Source organism: Rattus norvegicus, chromosome X, assembly GCF_021556685.1.
Source record: "Rattus norvegicus strain SHRSP/BbbUtx chromosome X, alternate assembly SHRSP_T2T, whole genome shotgun sequence".
NCBI lineage: Eukaryota > Metazoa > Chordata > Mammalia > Rodentia > Muridae > Rattus > Rattus norvegicus.
The window spans coordinates 75,642,918-75,669,755 of record NC_141554.1 but is presented as its reverse complement, the minus strand read 5'-3'; the positions used below and the strand labels follow the sequence as shown (position 1 = coordinate 75,669,755).

Below are 26,838 nucleotides of genomic sequence, written 5' to 3'. Positions count from 1 at the left end.
TATAACTATCATCTAAATAATAGCAAACTCTTTATGTATTTAACCAGGTTATAATAACTCCTAACATGATATATCTGTCCACTGTACAACAGCAAGCACTTTATAAATTTAGAATAAGTGGCAATGTCACTTGAGGGAACGTCTTTTTAGTATCTCGAACTTAAGTGTGCTAACCATTGGTATTCTCTTAATTGATGTTACATTGCTTTCCTAATCCAAAGTCCTAAATAAAGTGCATGCCACCAGTGAGCAGCATGGTCAGGCCTGTCACAGCAATATTTATGTCCCTAGTACCAACTCTGTCTTTGTCAGTGTTCCATTGCTCTGAACAGACACTATGTCTATGGCAACTTTTATAATGGAAACATTTCATTGGGTCTGGCTTACAGTTTCAGAGGTTTAGTCCATTATCATCCTGGTGGGAAGCATGAGAGCACACAGGCAGACATGGTGCTGGGGAAGGAGCTGAGACTTCTACAGCAGAATCTACAGGCATCAAGAAGGGAGAACCACTGAACCTGGCTTGGGCTTTGGTTCTTCTTATTTGGTTTGGCTTGGTTTGGTTTGACTTGGTTTGGTTTGGTTTTTTACTTTTTATCGATTCTTTGTGAATTTCACATCATGCACCCAAGTCCCACTCATCTCCTGTCCCCTCATATCTGCCCTCTACCCTTGGACCTTCCTCCTCCAAAAGAAACACAAAATATTTTTAAAAGCATAGAAAGCATAGTATGTTCCACAGTATACCCCTCTGTCCAACCATCTTTACTTGCAAATGTTCGTCACAATGAGTCATTGATCTGGTTCGAGATCTCTGGCTTCTATCACGCTATCAATATTGGATCCTCAGTGGAGTTATCCTGTTTCATGGAGATTTCTGAAGCTTTCAACCCCAGGACTGGCCCTTTAACACACCTCAACAGTTCACAGATGATTCAGTTATTCGTGTGTACCAACTAAAAGCCCTGGATCTGAACCTGAGTGGTAGTTAAACTGGTCAGTGAGCCAGCTCTTCCTTATCTGCACCACCAGCACTGCTCTGGCTAGGCTGCCCAATGCCACCATTAGCAGGAGGCAGGGTCAGCTCTCAAGATCTCTGGGTGGGACTCAGCAGCACCCAGGCCTCCACAGCCAGCTCCACAATGCTGCCCAGTCAAGGTATGGGGCCCATTGTCCCAAGTGCTGCAGCCTATGAGGAGCTGAGCCAGCTCTCTGTATTCTCACGTCCTCAGGACTGGCTCATCTGTGCCTTTGCCATTAGGGACAGCTCTGCCCTGTTGCCCAGGTGCAGGACTCACTTTCCTGAGTGCTGCTGTTGGTGAGGAGCAGGGATGGCTCAGCTGTTCTCATGACCAATTGCCTCAGTGCTGAAGGCAAGGGGTGACCCCAGTGCCCACTGGATTGGGCTTTTTAAACCTCAATTCTCACCCCCCCCCCCAGTGACACACTGTGTCCAACAAAGCTACACCTCCTTTCAAATAATGCCATTCCCTGGTGGCCAAACATTCAAATCTATGAACTTATGGGAGCATTCTCATTCAAACCACCAAATTGGAGTTGTATGGCTATGAGGATTATCAAGGAATGCTTGTATCCCTTTGAAATCAGGATTGGCTAGAAATAAATTCTCTCCAGAAGGAACCAACACTATTGAAACCTTAGTTTTAATTTTTAAATTCTAAATGTAAGGCTTTGGAATACATTCAGATTTAAGGTTTTAGGTAAATGATGCATGCTCAACTAAGAAAAAAATATGAATATTCCTATTTTTAAGATATAAAACATTTAAGGGTCCTAGTACTTAGGATAAGGAATATTCTATCTATGCCAGCAGAAATACTGCCAACTTAGACTGACAGAGTCAGATGACAAGTATAGGACCACCTGAAAGAAGTCTTTTGGATTTCCAGAATTCTACAGTGGGGTAGCAAACAAATGAAACTGCTCATTTGCAAGCACATGCTACCTTCCAAGTAAAAAGGATAGCTCACAGGGCGCCACTTTGAGTGGTGTGAAGCTCAGACTCAATGAAAGGGCTATCAAGCTACTGCTGAGCATTGAAATCCAATGACTTGCCTATCTGGGTCTAACATTTCTTGGAACTGGTAAGACTTCCTGCCATTTTCTCCTTTTTTAAATAATAGGAATGTCTATAGTTTGTAACCAACCCTGTCCCACTACTGCATTTGAGGTTCAGCAATTATGTTTTCCAATCTTGTCCCAGGATGGCATATACCAAGATTCTCATTCATACCTTAATAAAAATATTTGGACTTTGGTCTGATGATATTGGAAAGATATTGGACTTGGTCTGATGCTATGATATGTTAGAGTTTGAGAGATGTTGGGATGGTGTACGTGTATTTTACAAGTGAAAGGAAATGTGTATTCTCAGGACCCAAGGGGTAAACTGAAGGATGAGAAATATCTCACCCCAGACATCCATTTATAATTCTGGGAACCTGTGAGCATTATCTTGTGTGTCAAAGAAGTCTTAGCAAATATAATTAAGAATTGTGAGATATGGAAGAATATTCTGGATTATCAAAGTAGGTCCTTGTGGTTTTTGCGTTTCACCCCACTGCTAGGGCAAGCAAACTGTGGAGATGCTAGACAACATTTACCCTGCACTAATGTCGGGTGATGGGAAGCATCAGTGCGCTGTTCTGGGAGTGGGAGAATGCAGCCTTGGGTTAGGATGGGGGCCTTCAGCCCGAGTGAGAAATGGCATAGGTTGACGCAGAAGCTGGGGTTCCCAAACTGCAGGGCATTCAGTAGCTGCTGAAAACCACATGGAGTCTGAATGAAGGGGTATCAGGCCTGTGATGAGGCCAGGTCCGGTTCTCAGACTTCTGGACATCTAGACGCTGGAAGTCTTGGAGTAGCTGAGAATGGTGGAGGCCAATGGGCTGAAGAGGAGCCCAGAGCCGGTAGAAGAATGGGGAACTCCGGCTTAATTTAGCAGTGGCTCAGCAGTGACGAGTCCAGGAACATGGAGGGGCCTTCTGCAGGAGACTCTGTAGATGAAGTTTTCCTCAATGATCTCCACGGTGGTTCTTAATGAAAGAGATAGTCCGTGTTCATCCATACTGTTTATTGACTATTCATTGTGGAAAATGGGTGCATACCACCCAGAGATTAAATACCTTTTGTAGGAAGGAATGTCTGGGAAGGGAAGCTTATTGACTAAACCCTCAGGGCTTCTAGGTCTCTAGATACCTCCTTAGCATGGAGAACTCTGTTTTGATGTACGTGACCATAGGTTTCTATGTAGGGAGTGTGGTCATGTGACAGGGCCCGGGTAGGAAGCAGGTGAACCTCCTACCAGCCTCTCTGGGTCACAGGACTTTCAACCTGTCCAGCCTTACCAAGTTTCCTGGTATAGCCCACTGCTCCACAGGCCCTAAGTGTAAATTACATGTATCTCTGTAACAGGGGATCAAGAGGAAGATCAGACTGTAGAAATAGGAGTTATAATGTCAGAAGCAGGAGATGGGAGTGATAATACAAGCAAAGGAATGCAAATATCTAGATTCTGAAATTTAGGAACTAGAAGATAAATGAATTTCTCTCTGGATACTTAGGTTTTGAGTTTTAGCTCTGTAGTGCTCTTTTTGGACTACTTATTTCTAGCACTAATAAGGGTATACATTCGTGATTCTTTTCTAAACTTTTAAATTTCATTTTTTAATTCATTTTGGTAAGTGTGTGTGTGTGTGTGTGTGTGTGTGTGTGTGTGTGTGTGTGTGTGTGTGTGTGCACGTGCGCGCCAAGGTGTATGTATGAAGACCAGAGGACAACTTGCAAGAGTTGATTTTCTCCTACTATGTGTTACCCATGGATTGAACTCAGGACATTATACTTAGCACCAGGTACCTTTACCCCTAAAACCATCTCACTGGCCCAAACTTGTACTGTTTTAAGCTATTATATTTATGGTTGTTCATTATAGTATCAACAGGAAATTAACACAATCTTAAATCAAGCCACAAAAGGTTGTATTTGTAAATTGGATTATAATATAACTTGTATATTATACAAAAAGATAATTTGTAAATTATATTATAATCTAATTGTAGATTTGATTTTTGATTAAGTATATAGCTCACTAGAGTGCTTATCTGCCATGTTAAAAAAAGGGCCCTATTCTGGGGTTGGGGATTTAGCTCAGTGGTAGAGCGCTTGCCTAGGAAGCGCAAGGCCCTGGGTTCGGTCCCCAGCTCCGAAAAAAAGAAGCAAAAAAAGGGGGGGGGCTCTATTCAATAATTATCTTATAAAAATTATATACATTGCCAGTTTAAAATCTTAAAAGAGTGCTTCTTTAAAATATCTCATGACCAAGCCTACAATTATATTATTCCCCAGGAGGCTAAGAAAAGAGAATTATGTGTCTCAGCCTGGGTGTGGTGCTGCATAGGCAGACCCTGTGTCTTCAAAATACAACTGTGACAGTTTCAAAATACCAAAATTGCTTGAAATACACATCAAACAACAGTTACTGTCCTACCAAGAATAAAGAACTACTTCCTCACTAACTTGACAGCTAAATAGTTTTTATGCCTCATTCTAGATCCTTTAGAGTTCATGGGCAGCTCCTTTTTAATCTTGTTTGTTTATCTATTTATAGACAGGGCCTCATGTTGCCCATGCTGGCCTCAAATTTCTAGGCTCAAGTGACACTCCTGCCTCAGTTTCTCAAGTGCTGAGCATAGGTGCCCACCTACCATGCTGTTATTTTAAGTTATGAGACTGATCATCTTTATGAATTTATTGAACTTAATAACTATTAAATACAAATCTTAATACAATATGAATTCCTTTCTAATATGTAAGTGCACATAGCTTGCTTTTTATAGTTAGATTGAGTGTACATATATTGTGTTTGTGTTTGCCTAACTTTTTATATGCATCTTATATTAAAATAAATGTCATTCCATAAAATTATAATAATTACCCCCTTATTTTTGAAAGTCTGAGTTGTTTCCAAAGGTTTTGTCCTTCTATAAGTGCCTATATGTAGATCACTGTTTCCTTGGAGTATATTTTCAGAACAGGTATTCTGGGTAAGTATAAGATTATCTTCTTAGCATTTACAACATGCTGCCTGACTATACCTCAGAAAAAACAAATAATTAACAGCATTGATTTTTATATCAATAAGATATACCTTTATGTTTTTAACTACCCCACCAACGGTTGGGTTTTATTATTTATTTTGTTAGATTAATAATTTTCATATGCAAAATTATTTTAATTTCCCTTAATTCCTAGCAATAGCACATTTTTTCCATTTTGATTTGTTTAAAAATTTTTTGTCTACTGGTGTATAGTTATATAGTGGCAAGTAAATGCTTTTATGTATATCACTTTTTTAAAAGTGCCACAGGGAGGAGAGCTGGCCCTGCCTTGCCTGTGCAAAGTGGGAGAGCTGGTCCTGGTGGCATAGGCACAGGAGAGCTGATGGGCTGACCAACTGAGCTAACATCCAAGCCCAGACCCATGGCTTTGAATGGGCTCATTCCAACATCTACCTAATCTGTCAACTGCTAGAGCACATGAAGGGGCTGGTCCTGTTGACCCAAAGCTGCAGGATCTCCATGACACAGGGCAATAACAGGATATCTGAGAGGAGTCCCAGTGAAGATCCTGTATTGATAGCATAGCAGAAGTCAGAGGCCTTGATCCAGACCAGTGACTCATTGCAATCAACATTTGCAAGAAAAGAAGTGTGGACAAAAGGGTATACTGTGTGATACACCCTGACATAGCATATCTTCCATGGCAAGATTGTTTTTGTTGTTCTTTCCAAGGGAAGGTTGCAAGGGTGGAGGGCAGATATGGAGGGATGGGGAGATGAGTGGGATTGGAATGCACAATGTGAAATTCACAGAGCATCAACAAAAAGTTTATATATAACATATATATGAACTTTTAATTGATGAATAAATATGTATATGTGATGTGTGTATATGTATGTGTGTATATCTATATATTTGTATGTATATATATACACATGTATGTGTATATATATGTGTATATATATATATATATACCTGTGGTGCACACATATACACACATATAGAGAGAGACAGAGACAGAGAGAGAGAGAGAGAGAGACAGACAGACAGACAGACAGACAGAGAATGTTCCAGGCAGCATGGTGGCCATGGCAAGAGGATTATGGTAAGTTCTAAGCCAGCCTGGGTTACAGGATAAGTTTCATGCCAGCCTATAGTGTGAGACCCTGTCTCAAAAAGTTCCATTTATATATGTGCACATAATACATGTATGTATATTGTGCTCCTGGATAAATCTAAGGGATCACACACTTGTTATAATGTCATATCTCTAAACTCCTGAATCTGTTTTGTTGATGTTGAGAGATATTAAGGAATAGTGATTATTGCTTCCTGTTATATTCATATTTGGATGTGAGGTTATGTTTTGTAATTTTCTTCTCTTTGTTTTGTTGGCAAGACAATTAGTTTCTTGCTTTTTCTAGGGTGTAGTTTGCCTCCTTATGTTGGGCTTTACTATTTATTATCCTTTGTAGGGCTGGATTTGGAGAAAGATATTGTGTAAATTTGGTTTTGTCATGGAATATCTTAGTTTCTCCATCTATGTTAATTGAGAGTTTTGCAGGATACAGTAACCTGGGCTGGCATTTGTGCTTTCTTAGGGTCTTTATGACATCTGTCCAGGATCTTCTGGCTTTCATAGTCTCTGGCGAAAAGTCTGGTGTGATTCTGATAGGTCTGCCTTTATATGTTACTTGACCTTTTTCCCTTACTGCTTTTAATATTCTTTCTTTATTTTGTGCATTTGGTGTTTTGACTATTATGTGACGGGAGGGGTTTCTTTTCTGGTCCAATCTATTTGGAGTTCTGTGGGCTTCTTGTATGTTTATGGGCATCTCTTTCTTTAGGTTAGGGAAGTTTTCTTCTATGATTTTGTTGAAGATATTTACTGGTCCTTTGAGCTGGGAGTCTTCACTCTCTTCTATACCTATTCTCATTAGGTTTGATCTTCTCATTGAGTCCTGGATTTCCTGTATGTTTTGGACCAGTAGCTTTTTTCATTTTCCATTATCTTTGACAGTTGTGTCGATGATTTCTATGGAATCTTCTGCTCCTGAGATTCTCTCTTCTATCTCTTGTATTCTGTTGGTGATGCTTGTATCTACAGCTCCTTGTCTCTTCCTTTAGTTTTCTAATCCAGGGTTGTTTCCCTGTGTTCTTTCTTTATTGCTTCTATTTCCATTTTTAATTCCTTCAACTGTTTGATTGTGTTTCCCTAGAATTCTTTCAGGGATTTTTGTGATTCCTCTCTATAGGCTTCTACTTGTTTATTTATGTTTTCCTTTGTTTCTCTAAGGGAGTTCTTCATGTGTTTCTTGAAGTCCTCCAGCATCATGATCAAATATGATTTTAAATCTAGATCTTTCTTTTCTGGTGTGTTTGGATATTCCGTTTTTGCTTTGGTGGGAGAATTGGGCTCCGATGATGCCATGTAGTCTTGGTTTCTGTTGCTTGGGTTCCTGTGCTTGCCTCTCGCCATCAGGTTGTCTCTGGTGTTACTTTGTTCTGCTATTTCTGACAGTGGCTAGACTGTCCTATAAGCCTGTGTGTCAGGAGTGCTGTAGACCTGTTTTCCTGTTTTCTTTCAGCCAGTTATGGGAACAGAGTGTTCTGCTTTCGGGAGTGTAGTCTTTCCTGTCTACTGGTCTTCAGCTGTCCCTGTGGGCCTGTGTCCTGAGTCCACCAGGCAGGTCGCTTGGAGCAGAAAACTTAGTCTTACCTGTTGTCCCGTGACTCAAGTTGCTCGTGGCAGGCTGCTTTTGAGCTCTTGGTGAGGGCGGCAACCAGGAGGGCCTGTGCAGCCTTTTCCCGGAGCTCCCGTGCACTGGGGTCCCAGATGGTGTTAGGTGTTTTCCTCTGGAGTCATAAATGTGGGCAGAGTGTAGTCTCTTCTGGCTTCCCAGGCATGTCTGCCCCTCTGAAGGTTTAGCTCTCCCTCCCATGGGATTTGGGTGCAGAGAACTGTTGATCTGGTCCCTTCAGGTTCTGGCGGTGTCTCGGGCGCAGGGGACCTGCAGCTCCAGTGCCCTTATCTACCGGATCCCAGAGGCCATATACAGTTTCCTCTTGGGCCAGGGATGTGGGCAGGAGTGGGCAGTATTGGTGGTCTTTCCCACTCTGCAGTCTCAGGAGTACCCACCTGTCTGGGTTGTGAACTCTCTCTCCCAAGGTTCTTGGGAGCAGTGAGCTTCGGGCTGGGATCAGTGAGGTTGGGGCTCCAGCTAAAAACCGGAAGTGCCTGGTCCCAGAGGAATTTTGCCCCTGTGTGTCCTGAATCCACCAGGCAGGTCGCTTGGAGCAGAAAAGTTGGTCTTACCTGTGGTCCCACGGCTCAAGTTTGCTTGTGGGTGGCTGCTTTTGAGCTCTCCGTGAGAGCAGCAACCAGGAGGGCCTGCGCTGCCTTTTCTGAGAGCCCCCGTGTACCGGGGTCCCAGATGGCTTTAGGTGTTTTCCTCTGGCGTCAGAAATGTGGGCCGAGTGTAGTCTCTTCTGGCTTCCCAGGCGTGTCTGCCCCTCTGAAGGTTTAGCTCTCCCTCCCATGGGATTTGGGTGCAGAGAACTGTTGACCGGGTCCCTTCATGTCTGGGCGGTGTCTGGAGCCAAGATTTTTTTAAAAATTAAAATTACAGAGTTCAGAATTAGCCTTATGGAAATACCTGCTAAGAGAGGTAGTCCTAAATCCTACCTAGACTATATTTATTAGTAAATTATGAGCATTTGTTACCTCCTTTCAGTGAAAAAATCAAACTTACCTACTAGAAACCCAATGTGAGGATTAGTTTTAGCATTCCCAAAGTAAAACCAGGGATGAAAAGAAATTCTTTGATGTCTGTATATTCTGCAACTAATAATTTCATCAATATTTTCTAAGAAATTATAAGGCATTGATGAGATCTAAAACATATGAGTTATATCTCAAATCTCTTAACATGTCATGGTTACCAAAAAACACCCAACTTTGAAATACTATTTATTTGATGGTTGATTGGTTGCTTTGTTTGCTGTTGTTATTGTTGTTGTTGTTTGTTTGTTTGTTTTGGTTAGGTTTTTTATTGTTGTTTTTTCATGACACGGTTTCTCTGTGCAGTTCTGGCTGTCCTGGAACTCACTCTGTAAACCAGGCTGTCCTCAAACTCAATAGAGATCCATCCAACTGCGTCTGCCTCCTTAGTGCTGGGATTAAATGTGTGTACCACCACCTCCTAACTTTGAAAGACTATTTAAATTTGTTCAATCATTGTGGCATGTGGCATAAAGTTTGAGTATGATAGATTAAATGTATATGACTATTTTGATTAAAGTCTGTTTCTCTATTTGAGTAACTTAATTCTATTTACAAAGTTTTGTACCTTTGTTGCTATAAATAATAGACTAAGTAAATAATGGGTATTCTTAATGGGTTTCCTGTCACTTGAACAGTATATTAATTAAAATCCTTCAGAAAAAAATGATAGGATGGAACATATATAGTCCTAGTATTTAGTATACTGGCAGAAAGGGTAAAAGGTCTTGGGACCCTTCTCAAAAAAATTAAAAATAAAATAATGAAATTTAGATGGAAAATTAAGGGAATTGCACTCAAGTGGCAGAAATAATATTGAAAATGAAGAACAAAACTGGAAGACTCATACTAAAGTCAGCACATACTACAAGTCCTCAGTAATCAAAATGTATGGTGCTGGTATAAAGTTGGACATAGAGAACAGTAAACTAGAATGAAGGAACCAGAAATAAAGCTTTTTATTTGTAGCCAGATGATCTTCATTAAGGATGCCACTGAATAGGGAAAGGACAGTCTTTTCAATGCATAATTCTGCAAAAACATGTCTACATGCAGAAAAGTGAGATTTATTCCTTACCTAACTGTATACACAAACAAATCATCAAAATATAAAATGTAAAACTAAAATTCTGAGAAGAAAACATGAAATGTTTTTTGCCATTGGATTTGACAGTGATTTCTTGAGTGGATATGATTCCAAAAACATAGAGGCAACTAAAGGATAAAATAGAGAAATGGAACTCCATCAAAATAAAACCTAGGTGCTTAAAGAGAGCCATCAGCAAAATGAAAAGGCAATTTTATACAACAGGACAAAATATTTATATATTATATATGATAATGAATTGATTTTCAACAAGCATTAAGAACTACAATTCAACACAAACTATTAACAATTGATCAAAATCGAGCAAAGATTTAAATGTCTTTAAGTCTGGTGAAATGGATCAAACGATAAAGGAATTCATTGCATAAGGCTGACCCTCTGAGTTTGGTCCTCACAACCCATGTAAATGTGGAAGGATAGATCCATCATCATAAAGTTGTTTTCTGACCTTTATGCGTAAACGTGCATACACACACACACACACACACACACACACACACACAAAGAGGCACACAAGGCACACAGGCATACCAGGAGAGAGGGAGAGAGTATTTAAAAAGTAAAAAAGACTTCTTCAAAGAAGAAATTCAGAGGGCCAATAATTAGATTTTTAAAACCTGCTCAGTGAGCATGGCTGCTCAACTATCTCCATAGTTGCACATGCCAAGGAGTCTAGTAGGGTCATATCAACATCTTTTTTATCTTTTTGGGAATTCTCTACACTGATTTCCAGAGCAACTTCACTAGTTTGCAATTACACCGAGAGTGAATGAGGCTTCCCTTTCCCCACATCTTCACCAGCAGTTGGTGTTGCCTAAATAAGATGTATATAATGGCAATGCCAGTTGACATTCCATTGTGGATGGGAGAAATCTTACAGTGCCCCACCCCTGGATGAAGAGCTACAGGCAACTAATGGCTGGTAAGTGAATGAGAACCAGGATTCTCCGGGAAACAACCCATTGATAGATTTTCCAATCCTATATGGTCAGCCTTGAACACATACATATAGGCAACACTAAATGGACTCAATAAGATGTGTTTTTATATATGCATATGCATGTATATACATGTGTGTGCATTATAAAATATTAATAAAGAGGCTTTGAGTTTGAAAGGTATTTGTGAGGGATATAGGTGTTCAAGGGGGTGAAAATTATGCAAATACAGTACTTATATGAAACTCTAAAAAGTAAAACTAAAAACATGTCAAAAACAGATCAGTAGGGATATATAAACCAAAAGTACAATGAGATACCTCTTTACAGGTATTATAATGACTGTTGGTGAAGATTTGTAGAAACAAACACTTGGGAACTGGTGGAGGAATTTTAAAATGGCAAATTGGCTGTATATAAGGGTGATGGTTCCTTAAAACATTAAACATGTGAGCTAGAGAGATAGCTCAGTGGTTAAGGGCACTTGTGTACTTGCAGAGGACCAGGTTCAATTTCCAGCACTGGGATGGTAGCTTACAACCAGCAGTAACTCAAGTTTCAGGAAAGCCAATTCCCTCTTCTGGTCTGTTCTGATACTGGACTCATAATACATACATATACATAGAACAAGAATAAATCTTTTTTTTAAGTGAAACATAGAACTGGTATATGATTCGGGAATTCTAAGTATATGCAGAAAGGGAAATGGCAGGAGAAAGCTGAATACATTTTTTCTACATTACTGTCCAATATTGTTTACAAGCGCCAAAACATGGGAACACTCCCAATGTCCATCAGCGATTGACTAGAAAAGCAAAGGTGGCATATACAGGGATGGAATATTAGACCTGGGAGGGAAACTCTAATATGTGCTATGATATGTATGAACTTCGAAGATACTATGCTGAGTGAAACAAACCAGCTAGGTATAAAAGAAAAGATAGTGATTCTAGTCAATATGAGGTATTTTGAGTAGTCAAGTTCATAGATGCAAAGTAGGAATTTGTTGTCAGAGACTGGGAGGAGAAGTGTTTAATGGCTATAGAGTTTCAGTTTGGAAAGAGGAAGTAGTTCTGGAGAGGTGAATAGCAGTGGTGTTTACACAATGATGTCTTTAAAGGAAGTTACTAAACCGCACTCTTAAAATATTAAAATGATAGATTTTACGTTATGCATACTTTGGTGTAATCAAAAAATACTAGCAAAGGCTCAACTGGCAAGTGCTTTTACCATCATGAGGTCCTTTACTAGTATTTCAGTTTGATCCTAGAAACTCAAAGTGAGTTCAATCTCAGACCCAAAGGAATGAGCACCAGCTCACAAAGGTTGCCCTGTGACCTGCATATGTGTCACGTCATGAGTGTCCGTGCACATATACACACACCGTATACAATAATAGTTAAGGTCTTACTAACAAGAACTCGTGGATAGAGCCAGTTTTGATGTTAATTCTAGAACAAATATGTATTATTCAGTGGAACTTGGAATCTAGCCAAGGCATCGAACATTCTCTGGTCTGTTCCTTTACAACGTTTGGCGGGGGGCATTCCTGAGGGTGACACCTGAGGGGTTCCACCAACCTACATATATCCTTATGTGCATGTTCATGAAAAGGTTCATGTTGCTGAAGATAACAAATCAAGTACTCATAAAAATATGTTGTAGCCAAAAACATGTAGTAGGGGTTCTCTCAGTACTGACAAGAATTGGTATTCAACGTATCTCAGAGGAAAACATTTTTAGAACAGTATGTGAAGTATTTACTGCTCTGATGATAGGAAAAATTCATGTCAGTGAATGAACAATTTCCTTATTGTACCTTAAACAATATTTAATGTGGTTTTATATTTATATATAATATATAGTTATATATGAATATAATATATTTAACACAGATATGGATTGCAAGATAGATTCAAATTTTAGAAAGCTAAACTCTAAAAGGAAGTCATGTCAAACTCAAGGAAATGAGGTGGCTGTCTCTCTCTCTCTCTCCATATACACACACACACACACACACACACACACACACACACACACACACACGTACATTGTGTTATCTGTATAAACAAATACTGCTTTAATTTGTACACTACACATTTCCTGATCATTTCTCAATTCTATGTCAGGATGCAACAGTAGAATGAAACTCAGTGGACGACCCTACAGGCTCATGGGTGTACTTGGAACGTCAAAACTTTATGACATTCGCAAAACTATCTTTACTTTCACTCCACAGGTGAGTGGGATAATTTGCAAAATTCATTGAGATGAATGGAAATAAAAGGGAGAGAGACTGCAGAAGTAAAGCATTTGCTGGAATTGGATTAGTCAGACTCCCACAGGGCCTTGCATATCTCAAATGGCTCAATAAGTGTTTGTTGAATTGAACCAAATTGAATTTGCAGCATAGACCTTTGCCAAGTGACTGTTAGTACCAACAGTAGTCCCGGGTGGTAAATTGTGATTGTGATTTTCTAAATGTTCAGGTCCTTACATGGTTTTTCTTATTTTCAGAAGTTAAACGAAGACTGTATTTATCCTTTATGAGTGAAACGCAGCCTATTTTATTTAAGTGATAAATTAAGTGTTTCCTGTGGTGAAGGAGTGCTTTCATTTGCATGGAAAACTTCAGTGTCCTTTAAAGAAAAGTATCAGGACTATTAAGCTGTAATTATACATATTGGTGGCCTGACATTTGTTAATTACATAATAATAGATCTAAGTTCAATTGCACATGGGTATGGTAGTAGAAATTATTTTTTGGGAAGTAAGCCATGCATGGTGTCACATGCTTGTAATCCCAGCACTTCAGGGGGTGAGGCAAAAGACTCATATGTTCAGTGCCAATCTGGGCAACATGGTTAGCAAGGTTCCACAGGAGCATTCTGTCTCAGCCAAGAGCTGAAGCTAGAGCTCAGAGGAAGTATTCACTAAACATGCACTAGGACCAGGGTTTTAACTTCAGCACCACAGTAAATATTTTCTGGAAGGAAAATTTAAATTCCCTGTCATATCTAAACCAGTGCTGCTGAGACAGACATAGACAAAAGATGAAGTGATTCTCCACTCTATTTCTTACTTTTCCATTCATTGATGAGATGGGTGTGTGAGTCCACGTACTGTCTTTGAGTCTTATTCTTCATATTAAAAGAAAAAGGGCAAGTTGGGACTAGTGGTGCACGTCTGTAACCCAGGCCTCAGGAATTCCTAGAGTAGGGAGATTACGAGTCCAACCACTTAGGAAGAAAGGGAAGAGGGAAAGGAGGAGCTGCCTACAGTAGTCGATTATAGGACTAAATGAAATTATACACTTGAAAAGATTTGTAGGCACCAACCATTTAAAATTATGAGACACTATTGTGCCTACTATTGGCCATCTCCACACTTCGGAAATTAGTAGCCATTAAATTTGAGAGTACTGTTTTTTTTCTGTGACGTGCATGCCTTCTCAATAAATGAACATTGAAATCGATGTAGTATGTGCTGTTTGTAGAGCAGACTTTTCTGCATGATCGCTTTTCCTTTTCTCAGTTTATAGACCAGCAGCAGTTCTACTTGGCTCTGGACAACCAGATGATAGTCGAAATGCTCCGGACAGATCTCTCCTACCTCTGCAGCCGGTGGAGGATGACAGGCCAGCCCACCATCACTTTCCCCATCTCACACACCATGCTGGGTAAGGGCTCAGGGAAGCAGGGACTGAGTGCACGTTTGAATTAAGTCCCATGTGTAGTTCTTCAGCATCCCACAGTAGAGCTGCTCCTTACAAACCGTACAGCAGTACGTACCAGCTTATCTTTTGTGCCAGACAGTTTACTAAACTCTGGACACAGTGGGACAGGCAGGGACAGTTTCTGCTCTATTTAAGCTTATGTTTTAGGAAGTGAAGACAGTGAGTATGAAACAAATGGATACCTAAGAATATTTCAAGTGGTTTGAGAGCCATAATTGAAAAATGGAGCAGAGAATAGTTTCCGATAATGATTTCTGAGGCACTTTTCCAAAAACTGTATTCAACAGTTGTTTTTTTTAATTTTTTTCTTTTATTGGATATTGTCCTTATTTTCATTTCAAATGTTGTCCCCTTTCCAAGTTTTCCCCATTAAAAGCCCCTATCACACCCCCCTGCTTCTATGAGGGTGCTTCCCCACATAACAACCTTTTCCCACCTGCCTCCCCGCCCTGGCGTTCCCCTACACTGGGGTATCACACCTTCACAGGACCAAGGGTTTCTGTTCCCACTGATGCCCTACCAGGCCATCCTTTGTTACAATATGCTGCTGGAGCCATAGGTACATACTCCATGTTCAACAGTTGTTTTTAAAGACAGTGCTAGTACATCTCCATCTATTTCATTCCAGTGGATCATCAAGATTTATAGGGAAGCTCCCAAGTTCTCCTCCCTAAGCTTGTCCCTAAACAGGAAGATCTAGGCTGGGGAAAGTGCAAAGGCTTTTGGGTTGTGTTGGGGGCAGGGAGAGGTGCTTCCTTACAAGGGAAGTCTTGGTCGTTGTGAGTTCCTGCAGGATTAAAATACTGAGGCTGCTTCTTTCTTTCTGTGTCTCTGCTGTTGCTTCCAAAGATCTGTGTGTACTGCCAAAATGCATAAAATTCCTTTTCATTAAAAAGAACCCTTTATCATGAATCATTCATAATCCAGACAGACTGGGAAGACTTTTGGTTGCATCTGAAAAGGGCTTCAAAATAACAAGAGCTGAGAAAGTAGGGTAGTCTTTGTTCTTTTTGTCTTTCTTTCTTTACTTGAGACAATTAACAAGTGTCCATTTAATAACTAATGTATTCTCACAATTGTCTTCAAATAGTGTACAGTCTTAATTTAGAAGGCAAAGTGAATAGATAAAAGTAGCAACAATGATAGAAGCAAATCCAAGGCAGTAAATTCAGAAGTATGGAGGCACGGAAACCTGCCAGGGTGCCAAAGAAAAATTTTCACCTGATGTGACACTTAAGCTTTTGGAATTGCTTTTGGTTTTTCTTGTTAACAAGATTTTATTTTAATGTATGTGAGTATACAGACAGGAGCATGTGTCCACAGAGATCAAAAGAGGGCATTGATAATAAGCCAATTCAAGCCAAATTAAAGTATAAAGGCAGGTTTATTGGGGGCAGCTGATCTCACAGGAGAAGGTCAGGGAAGTTGTCAGGCAGACAGGGTAACAGAAAAGGGGGTGATGTGCAGAGAGAGAAAGTACACCTACATAGAGAAAGGAGAAATGCAGATAAAGGCCAAGATGTCTGAGGTATGTAGTGAAGGCCTGAGCCCTTGGGCTGGAAAGTTCAGGGTAGAGGGCAGGCTATGCCAGCCAGGCCTTGTAACTGGTGGGGACTAGAGGACTCTATGAGGACCTGAATGCCAGGTCAGCTTAGGTATATTAAATATGCACCTCAGCCCTTTGTCCTGAGTCTGAAAGCCAGCTGGCGTCAGATCCCCTAGTTTTGTGACACACCTGATGTGGCTGTTGGGAACACAGCCTGGGTCATCCAGAACAGCAACAAATGCCCTTAATTACTAGACAGGCTTTCCTCCCCTGACTCTCTTGGAACTTTGTAGACCAGGCTGGCCTCAAACTCTGCCTGTCTCAAGATCTGCCTGTCTCTGCCTCCCAAGATCTGGGATTAAAGGCATGAACCACCCCCACCATGGGATTGTTAATCTTCACATCGGAGGAGGAAAGAAGAATGAGATCTAAACTGGGTTGGGGGCTGCCTTGAGTGAGGCCTGGAGAGAGGGATGAGCCTGTACGTGAGGCTGGTGAAGAGGCCAACTGGAACATACACGAGAGAGTACCATGATTAGCAAAACCAGCAAAGCAAGGTAGGATCAGATTGTGAAGACTTAGACTTCGAAAATCAGCAGAGACATTTAAAACAAGTAGAAGTTATATAAGAGGTTGAAACCTTCCAAAGTTTTTGAGTAAGGAGTGATATGAGGAAACCCTTCCAGTTAAGGTCACAGGCCTCCGTGTCCAGATGCTCCTCTGAGCTCTGTGCAAAACAGAGGATTTCCTTTACCAACTGGGCTTCCCCTTCTCTGCCCCTATCTGGGGAACCCGAAATCTTCCTACAGAATGTCTTGTGGCCTTGGTGAGACTACAGGTTTAGCTTCCTTTCTCCCCATCAGAACCTGTCCAGCAGGCACCTGCAATTCTTGGAATGCTTCTCCATGCAAATGAGGCGTTCCTCAGTACCCTAAACTCTGGCTGCCTCTTTGAAGCTGGTCATCTTCATGGCTGGTAGCCCACAACCCCTGAGGAAAAGGGAAGACCACAAAGTGACATGAATTATATTTAGGGGATATTTGTTGTTGACAGTAGTAGACTGACATCAGGGAAACTAGTGAACATGTGAGGTAACGAGATAATAGTCTACATTGGTGGTATTGAAAATTGAAGAAAGCCATTTATTTTGTTCCATTTTCTTTTGCTCTTTAATGCTTTTGACACCAAATTTTACTCCATGGCCCAGGCGGCCTAGAAACTCGCCAAGCTGAACTTATAGCAGTCTTCCTGCTTTAGCTTCCCAAATGCTGAAATTACAGGCATTTGCCAGTATATCTAGCTATTTTATTCCATGTATTTATTCTGGTTTTCTTTGTTTTATGTATGAATGTTTATAAATATTTACTTAGTTATTGTATGTAGTGGCTCTTATGTCAAAGTCAGAGGACATTTGCAGAGGTTGGTCCTCTCCCTCTATTATGTGGGTTCCAGGGATCAAACCCAGGCCATTAGTATTGGCAGCATCATGCCATCTCACTGGCCCACTTTGATTTCTGAGACTGGATCTTATATAGTACAAACTGTCCTCAAACTTGATATATATCTAAGGTTGGCTTTGAACTCCTGATCTTCCTACATCTGCCTCTCAAGTACTGAAATTACAGATGTGCACCACTATGCCTGGCTTTTACTGGTCTTTGTTATTTTGTTTTGTGTTTTGAAACAAAGTCTCAAGATATATCCAGGCTATTGTGGAACTCATTATATAAACCACCCTGGCCTTGAACTCATATCTTCCTGTCTCTGCCTCCTGAGCACTGTTAGAAAGGACAAATTGGAAAAGGCAAATCACAAGACTATCATCAGTTTTATATAAAGCAAATAATTAGTACCTTTCTAGAGGAGTTTAAGCATATGCACATGTTTGCACACACCAAGGCTCATTACAAGATACGTATCATAATGATAGTCCCAATGATGCCAGGAGAATGAATATTGACCCAAATCATCATAGCCAAATTAATTAAAGCAAGCTTTTTTTCATGTGCAGATGCTGCCTCCCCCTCCCCTAAAGTGTAATTTAAGGGGTCAGCGTTGGACATAGGAAAGGCAAGAGTTTTTATCAGGGGTAGAGTTTTTCCAAATGGGATTTTTGGCAGGCTAATAAGTGGGGTTACAGAAACAGCATAACAAGATGGTCATCACAACTTTTTGGAACACAGACATGGTTGCAGTTTCCTGGCACAGGCAGCACAGAACCATTTGGAGTTAAGGTTACCGGTGGGCAATCCTTCAGAAACAAAGACTTGATCATAAATAGGAAGTAACCTAGCTTTCCTTCAATATACAATAGCTTTCGATCCTAAGGTGGAGGTGGGCTGGTTCATCAACAGTATGTGTCATAAACATTTGATAAATAGTGCTGGGTACTTGCAATAAACAAGATGATGCCTTTGAAGACCTTTACCATTTGTCCGTTCTGCAGTGAAGTTGATTCTCACATTAATCAGTGAAGCTCAGGGTGGTCAGTAGGAGTGCCTCGTTACTGGCACTAACTGGACAATGTTTGAAATAATTGAATTTTCCCCCTAGTTCTATGATAAAATGACAAATTTTTTTTTAATATTTCCCTTTAAAGATGAAGATGGAGCCAGCTTGAATTCAAGTATCCTGGCAGCACTCCGGAAAATGCAGGATGGTTATTTTGGTGGGGCCAGGTAAGTGACATATACCCTGAACCAGGGGAGACAGAGCACAAGAAACTGTCGATAATGCTTGAGCCCCGCTTATAATATGAGAGAGTTAAAATTAGATTCGAATAGATACTGCAACAAACAGACTTAGAAGACTCCACCGCAGTCTCTCCCAAGACATCATTTCAGAAGGCACTGTAGAGGGGTTAATCTTTATGAATGATAGGATTTCTGTTCTAGTCCTGGTCACCAAGTGTCTTCGTATCCCCTTCTCAAAAGTCTTTGAGCAAATGGTACCAGCTTCCATTGATTCTTGCATGAAGGAATTATTACTTAGTTATAAAATAGTCTTCTAGAAATTTGTCTGCATACTACATATAAACCAAGGCTCATTTGACAGTGTTTCTATCACTTTGTAGACATGTATATTTGGAATTCTTATACATAAAAATTAGTCTTATTTTGTGGTTTACGATTAATATATATTCTTTGGATTCTTATTTTATTCAACATATCATGGCCCATTCCTATCGGCATTTCTTTCATTTTTCAAGTTATCCAAGGTCTGGCCATTGGTAACCCCTTTAAACTGACTTCTGTAGAAAATTAATGTCACTTGGCAGATCTCTGAGTTCAAAGCCAGCCTGGTCAATAGAGTGAGCTCCGGGATAGCCAGGGGTATACGGAGAAACCTTGTCTCCGAAACAGACAAAAAGTTAGTACTACTAGCTTCACTTGGAATTGTGAAGGGGTTGAGGATTTAGCTCAGTGGTAGAGCACTTGCCTAGCAAGCGCAAGGCCCTGGGTTTGGTCCCTAGCTCCGAAAAAAAAAAAAAAAAAAAGAAAGGAAGAAAAGAAAAGAAAAAGGAATTGTGAAATTAGCTTCTTAAGTAGAAACTGATATGATTTGACTTAATTTATTACAATGTATACAATGTTCAGATTCGGTCTCTTATTTCCAAAATGGTCCTTTGATGGTACCTTTAAATTTTTTTGAGATTTCTTTTTATTTTTATTCTATGTGTATGGGAGTTTTGCCTACAGGTATGTCTGAGGTTAGCAAGCAGCAACAGATCCCTTCAAATTGGAGTGAGAGACAGTTCCAAGTCAACATGTGGGTGCTGGGAATTGGGCCCAGGTCCTTTGGAAGAGCAGTCAGTGCTCTCAACCATTTAGCAGTCTCCAGCCCCTGGCGGTATTTTTTAAATGATGTTATCTAGAGCTGTGTGATTTCTTCTCATTCTCCATCTACTTCTCTAATAGCTAATACAATTTTTAGCAGACACTCAACATAGTATACAGCAATGGAAACACATAGAACTAATCTATTGGAGAATTGTAAACTCTAATTAGTGGCCTTTCTTTTAAAGTCTCCACAACACATTTAAAATATGCTTAGCATTCCTTTATTCACAAGCGTGGCTTATTTATTCATGTTTAATTTTTGGACTTGAGCAAAGGGTTTTTGTTCATGCTAGGCATGTACTTTACTAATTGAGCTATACTCCTAAAATTGTGTTACCTTGAAAAAGATATTGCCTAAATTCCTGTTTTCTGTGTACCCTCTAATTATAAGGATCCAAACAGGTAAGCTGTCAGAGTTTTTGACAACATCTTGCTGCACACACTTAAGCTTCATGGACCCTGGACCCGAGGGTAAGCTGTACAGCGAAGATTATGATGAAGACTATGATGATGAGCTGGACTCTGGCAACTGGATGGATAGCTATGACTCAACACGTAATGGTAAGGAGGCCTTAACCAGTGCTGGATGGCCAGACGAGTGGCACAAATGATGGTTTAGCGTCATTGTTCAAAAATCAGGCTTCCAGCAGCCTCATATCCTATGATCCTCACTCCTCTTGGACACATCTACACTTCTACTTTTCTTTGGCTTCATTTTCCTTCCTTATGCTTATCTTTGGTTTCTGGTCTAAAAACACTGTGGTGCCTGATTTTGGAGTGTGGGGCTAGACTATACCTTACTAAGGTTAGGGAGGATTTCTTTCTTGAGCATTGGGAGTAGCTGGGGACTTGAAATAGAAACAATGGTGAGTAAAAAATAGTAGATCAATTGTGTAGTTGAAAATACCATATATATATATATATGTGTATATATATATATACACATACATACATATAACTTTTGGCATTAAGAATAAATAAATATGAAATTTGATTAGAGTTATGTTTAAAGTTTCTCATAATTCAAGGTATTATATTTTACATACCATTAGAGACATACATTGATATTTATGAGGTCTGTATAGTTTGAAAAGCCTACTCAGAATGCCTGTTGCTTTATGTGACAAACTAGACAAATAATGTATATTTAATAAATGCTAAGGATATGAACATGATGCTATGACGAAGCACTCTGATAGCATGGATTTAAAATGACTGAGAAGCACTGACTGCAGTGACAAAGTACTGACCTATGCAAGACAAGAATTACATTGTTTGGATCCCAAAAGAGAATGGTCGATAAGAGAATGGTTCTTCTAACTACCTAAATTTTGGTGGACCTGTTTTTGTTGTCTGGTATTTGACTGTTAGCATCTATTTTAAGATACTAACAAACATAATCTCATATGTAATAAAAGCCGACACATTAGAAGTAGTAAGTAGTACTTTTTTATTTGGGCTCAACACTTACCTTATATCCTTCTTGGTTTGCTTAGTGTTTCTTCTTTCATAAACCATTTTTAAAATTAAATGAAACTGATATCCCTTTACTCAAGTATTTGGATTATACTCAAGGTTATGATACCTGTCACTGGGATGTCATTGTGTATGAGTTCCAGTCGTGCAGCTCTGCTAGTTCCCATTAGTCACATCAGATCACTGACAGGCTTCTGAAGAGGTCACTGAACATTGTCCAGAACCAGATGATGCATGACTTTGGTACTGATCCCAGCACTGTGCTTCTCTAACTGTAACATTATGAATGTTCATAAAGTATGAGGTTTCCATTCTCTGTATTCAGAAATGATTCTAGGTCTGTCCAGCCTTTGGACATGGTGACATGATGTCATCATCTGCAAAGTTCATGCTCAAGAATTTTGCAGTAGAGTTACAGAAAAAAATCTCATGTTTTGAGTAAGCTCATGATTTTCTACCAGGCCTTATTCATAGCTTTCCTTGGCTTCATGCGGCATAAGAGTCATGAAACTGGACATCCTTGTAAGATGTATACCTGTAAGAGAGTGAGTCCAAAAGAAGGCAGAACATACATACTTTCTATAACAATTCTCAGTGTCTTAGACACTGCCTGTTCCATGGTAACAACACATATTTGGTAAATAAATAAATAAATAAATAAATAAATATTGATTAAAAGCAGTTTGTGTTCAATAGTCCTATCTTCACCAATGACATAAAGAAGCTATTTTGTTAGTGTTTAGAACTAGTGCTTGTACATTCTGTTTACAACCAACTCAGTATATGGTGGAAGACTTCTGCCCTTTTCTGACATTTCTTCCCAAAAGTCTCTTCTACTAGTGGGACTTGAAGGGCCCTGCCCTGCTCCTTCTCCACTGTTTGTCCCCTTTTTGCCACCACTGCTGTCACACAAAAATAATGAAATACTTGCTCTGCTTGTTCTGGAACAAACTACTTTTATGCTTTCAGTAATTTTACCCGTGTCTCAGCAAAATTGAAGAGCAGGTGGGTCCTGGTGAATGGCCATAACCTCTAAATCTTCATCTATGAGGTTGTGTAATGATCACAATGTGCTCCTTTTTCCTTCATGAGCTAAGAACAGCCTACTTCTGACAGTGTTTTAGGTACAAGAGCCCTTCATTCTGACTGCAGGATAGATTTTGAAATAACTAAAATGTTCATTTTTGTCTCTTCCCCTTTCTCAACTAACCTTTCAGCTCGCTGTGGTGATGAAGTTGCCCGTTATTTAGACCACCTTTTGGCACACACTGGTCCCCATCCTAAACTAACTCCCACCTCACGGAAGGGAGGGCTAGATCGGTTCCGAGCTGCTGTGCAAACAACTTGCGACTTAATGTCCTTGGTGGCCAAGGCCAAGGAGCTGCATATACAGAGTGAGTAATGCCATTAGTCCCTAGCGTCAGACACAAGGTGGCATGAAGCCCAAGATGGGGGGCAGGACATTGATTACATCATAAGGAGGAAGTTGGGTTTATTCATTGCTTTGTTCCTGGCCTCTTGGGTAGCACCTAGAATTTTGTAGGCACTCAAATACTTGTAAAATCACGGAATTAGATATAATGTTGATATGGAGACTGTCATATAATCTGGTGTAACCAGGAAAACAGCAAGACATGGGACAAAAGAGCATATTCAATTTTAATATAGAAGTTAGATGTGGAAGAAGAGCTTTCTCATTTGGAAAGTTACTTCTTTGAAGGTAATTTTGTTTAAAGAGAAAGCATCATTAGCATACTATAAAACAGGTGAAACAGACACAGAGACTGACTCTCTTTAGCTACAACTAGCTCTCCCTTTATGCCCACTATAACTGGGCACCCAGTTGTTCTAGGCATGCAGATCTAGGATAGAATAGTGATTCTTCACAACATCGCCACAGTCCTCTGCATAACCAGTACCTTCCTTTAGTAGTTCTTTCAGAGGAGGACACCTTCTGTATATTTGAATAGTAGCCATAGTTCCTAAGACTGTGCAGTATTTCTATGGTCATTACACATGGAGGAAGTGTAGGGCTCCTTGGCCACATCTACATGACTTGAATGTTACATTATACCAGGATGAGAATGTTTGAGATGCATGCTCTTTTACCTAAATCTTCATTGACCATTACTAACCAGATACTAAATGTGAGCACAAGTTTAACATTGAGAATAAGGAAAAACTTAGTATACACTTTGGTTATGTTCCCTATAGAAAGAGTTTGTGCAAGGACAAGGATCATTAAGTGAATCAGGAAACCCAAATTTAATTTCCAGACCTGTTATTTACTTGATTGGCTAGTTATTTGAGCTCTGAGTAGTCTCTCTGTATAAAATGTTGAAAATGATATGCAGGTCTCTCCTTGGAGGTTATGGTAAGTATTTTAACTATGTAAGTAAAACATTTTAGGAACATCTCAAAGTTGATCAACAACTCCATGTTTTTGATTCCTTAGCTAGATTCATCCACTTCCAACCTCTACAGATCAAATATTAGCCTAGGAAAGCTAAGAAAAAGTAAAATGTAACAGTTTTTTCTCTACGTGTTTTGTTAGATGAAAATATCAGTGATAGCCATCTTTTTTATAGTGATCACACTAGTAAACATAACATAACATAGACATATCCCGTGTCTATTTGATGGCACAATTACAGAAGATCTTTTCAAAAACATAGAAATATTTATTACATTAAAAATTATTTAATATCCTATATTTCTTTTTATTGAAATCAGTGAAGAAAAGTTTTGTCATTTTTTTCTGTAAAGAAATGGGCCATATGTTACCTTCTTGCTGCGGTCAATGATGTATTTTATTAATTTTTTACTTATCTTAACTTTTCCCATAAATGTCAACTTCTTGCAGATGTTCACATGTATCTTCCTACAAAGTTATTTCAGCCTTCTCGCCCTTCACTCAACTTACTTGACTCACCTGAATCTCCACAAGATAGCCAGGTAACTGTGGACATAGTTCTGTGAGCTTTTTGAAAAAGTCTGTCCTTCTTAATGAAAGTAATAAAACTAGCCAGTATGAATGCTGGTGTTCAGCAAAACTCTATCAGATGAAATGCATGCCTTTTAAAGGTTACTCTTCAAGCAGGTAAGGTTCTCTTGTTAGACTTGGAGAGAAACTACATAGCTCTGTCAGAGCTTGTTGGTTTTGTTGTTTTGGCCTTGCTTTTCATTAACAGTTTGGAAAACAAATTGAGGCTGAGTCACAGGTAACCCAGACTGGATGTTAAGTTACTTATGTAGATGAGGATGGCCTGGAATTCCTGATCCTATTTCCTCAGCTTCCCAAATGCTAGGGTTACAGATGTGCACAAGCATATCTGGGGAACATTTGGAAAATTCTTATAGGAAAGATTTCGAGGTGGAAAGATAACTCATTCCAAGACCTTAGTTTCTTTTCATCATTGCTTACTCCAAAGGTTCCTTCTGTTCGTGTAGAAGTCCATCTTCCTAGGGACCAGTCTGGGGAAGTGGACTTCCAGTCATTGGTTTCACAGTTGAAGGAGACCTCAAGCTTACAGGAGCAAGCTGATATACTCTACATGCTATATACAATGAAGTAAGTAATGGATATTATTGGTATACTTTAAGGTACATATTGTGAGGAAGTACAACATGTTAGCTATAACAAATACCCAGGGTAATCAGCTTAATAAAAGATATGTTTAAAGTCAATTGCTTATTTTAGTATTTATAGTTTTAAGTTATTTATTATATATATATGAGTGTTTTGCTTGCATGTATGCCTATGAACTCTGAGGCCAGAAGACAGTGCCAATCCTGTAACTGAAGTTATAGTGGTTGTGAGCTACCATGTTGGTGCTGAGAATTGAACCCTGGTCCTCTGGAAGAGCAGCCAAATGCTGTAACTGCTATACAAACTCTCTAGCCTAACTTGTCCTCATTTTACTGTTTTTCCTTCTGTTTCAAACTCATTTTTAACATAGTTCAGAAAACTTTGGTTGTTGGTAAGAATACTACAAAGAATTTTAACAAACGATCAGGTCTCTACTCATGTTTAATATAGTTTTATACTATGGTAGACACCTAGCTCTCCTGAATTATTTATTATTCAAGGGTAAGAAGTATAAAAAGTCTCTAAATAATAATCTTCCAAGAAAAATTAAATGTAAAAAATTTAAAAAATAGGAAACAATGCAAAAATCAATGCTTCAAAAGTATAGAACACACAAGATATTAAACTAGATAATCTTAAGTTCTGAATAAAAGATAGTCAACACCCAAAAATAGTAATCTGAGTTTTATTGTTGATTATTTTAACTATATAAAAGTGGGTTTTTCATATGAAAAAGAGAAAAAAAAGGTTTTATTTTGGCTCATAATTTTGGGGGTTTCACTCTATGATTGGTTGGCCCTAATGCTTTGGGGTCTGTAATGAGGTACCAGATCATGGCAGCAGAATAGGCTAATAACTGGGTTACAAGAGAGAGAAAGTAATAGAACAGTGTCCTAATATCTCCTGCCTAGAGGGTCAAGGGTTTAATCACTGAGTTGTAATTCGGGATCAGCAGAGGCCACATCAGGAATCAAAACTGGGTGACCCTTTCCCTCTCTAGGGTGGTATAGGAAAAAGCCTCTTGGGGAGCTTAACCTTCTGTCAACAGTGATAGGACCCTCCTGCTGCATATCAAAGCAAGCTGAAATCAGAAGCCATACTTCATCTCCAGAAAGCAGTAATAAGGCAACACCCCCTTCCCCTAGTGGCACATTATCAGAGAAACCCTGCTGGAATGGGTTAATAAGTTCCACATATTCTAACATATTACCCCAAGTGTCCAGGATACCAGTGAAAATTGATTGTCACACCAAAAACCCGGAATTCCTCAACTTGAACTTGCAAAAGGAATTGCTAGAAGCAGCAGAGATAAGGCAGATGCTAGGATAAACAAGAAAGCTTGTAAAGGGACTGTCAAATGCATCAACAAATGATTACAAATACCCCAGAAACAAATGAAAAATGCAGTGTCTCAGTACGGAGGTAGAAAGCACAAATGAATCCTAAATAAAAATTTTAAAAATTAAAAATACAGTAACCAAACTGAAGCAGTGGAATGTAAAACTTGCTGTCTGTCTGTCAGTCTGTCAGTCCATCTGTCTGTCTACCTATTGTTTTTTCAAAACAGGGTTTCTCTGTGTAGCCCTGGCTGTCCTGGAACTTGTTCTGTAAACCAGACTACCCTGTAAGTCAGAGATCAATCTGTCTCTGCCTCTCAAGTGTTGTGATTAAAAGCATGTGTCACTGCCATCTGACTCTAAGTGCTTTTTAAATATCTATATTAGTTCTTTCTACTTTTGGTTTGTCC

The 26,838-nt window shown here is 39.5% G+C and overlaps 1 protein-coding gene across 4 annotated transcripts in view; it reads left to right on the top strand.

Moving 5' to 3' along the window:
* Phka1 (phosphorylase kinase regulatory subunit alpha 1) overlaps positions 1-26,838 on the top strand; it is a 138,569-nt gene that overhangs the window by 73,278 nt on the left and 38,453 nt on the right. For 2 of the 4 annotated variants that reach the window (XM_087600650.1, NM_022626.2), the window contains exons 15-21: positions 13,035-13,144; positions 14,440-14,584; positions 18,787-18,865; positions 20,418-20,587; positions 22,720-22,896; positions 24,366-24,457; positions 24,934-25,073. In XM_087600650.1, coding sequence (XP_087456776.1) covers positions 13,035-13,144; positions 14,440-14,584; positions 18,787-18,865; positions 20,418-20,587; positions 22,720-22,896; positions 24,366-24,457; positions 24,934-25,073 — 913 coding nt within the window. The remainder of the gene's footprint in view (positions 1-13,034; positions 13,145-14,439; positions 14,585-18,786; positions 18,866-20,417; positions 20,588-22,719; positions 22,897-24,365; positions 24,458-24,933; positions 25,074-26,838) is intronic. The other 2 variants (XM_087600652.1, XM_087600651.1) reach the window with 1 other exon arrangement.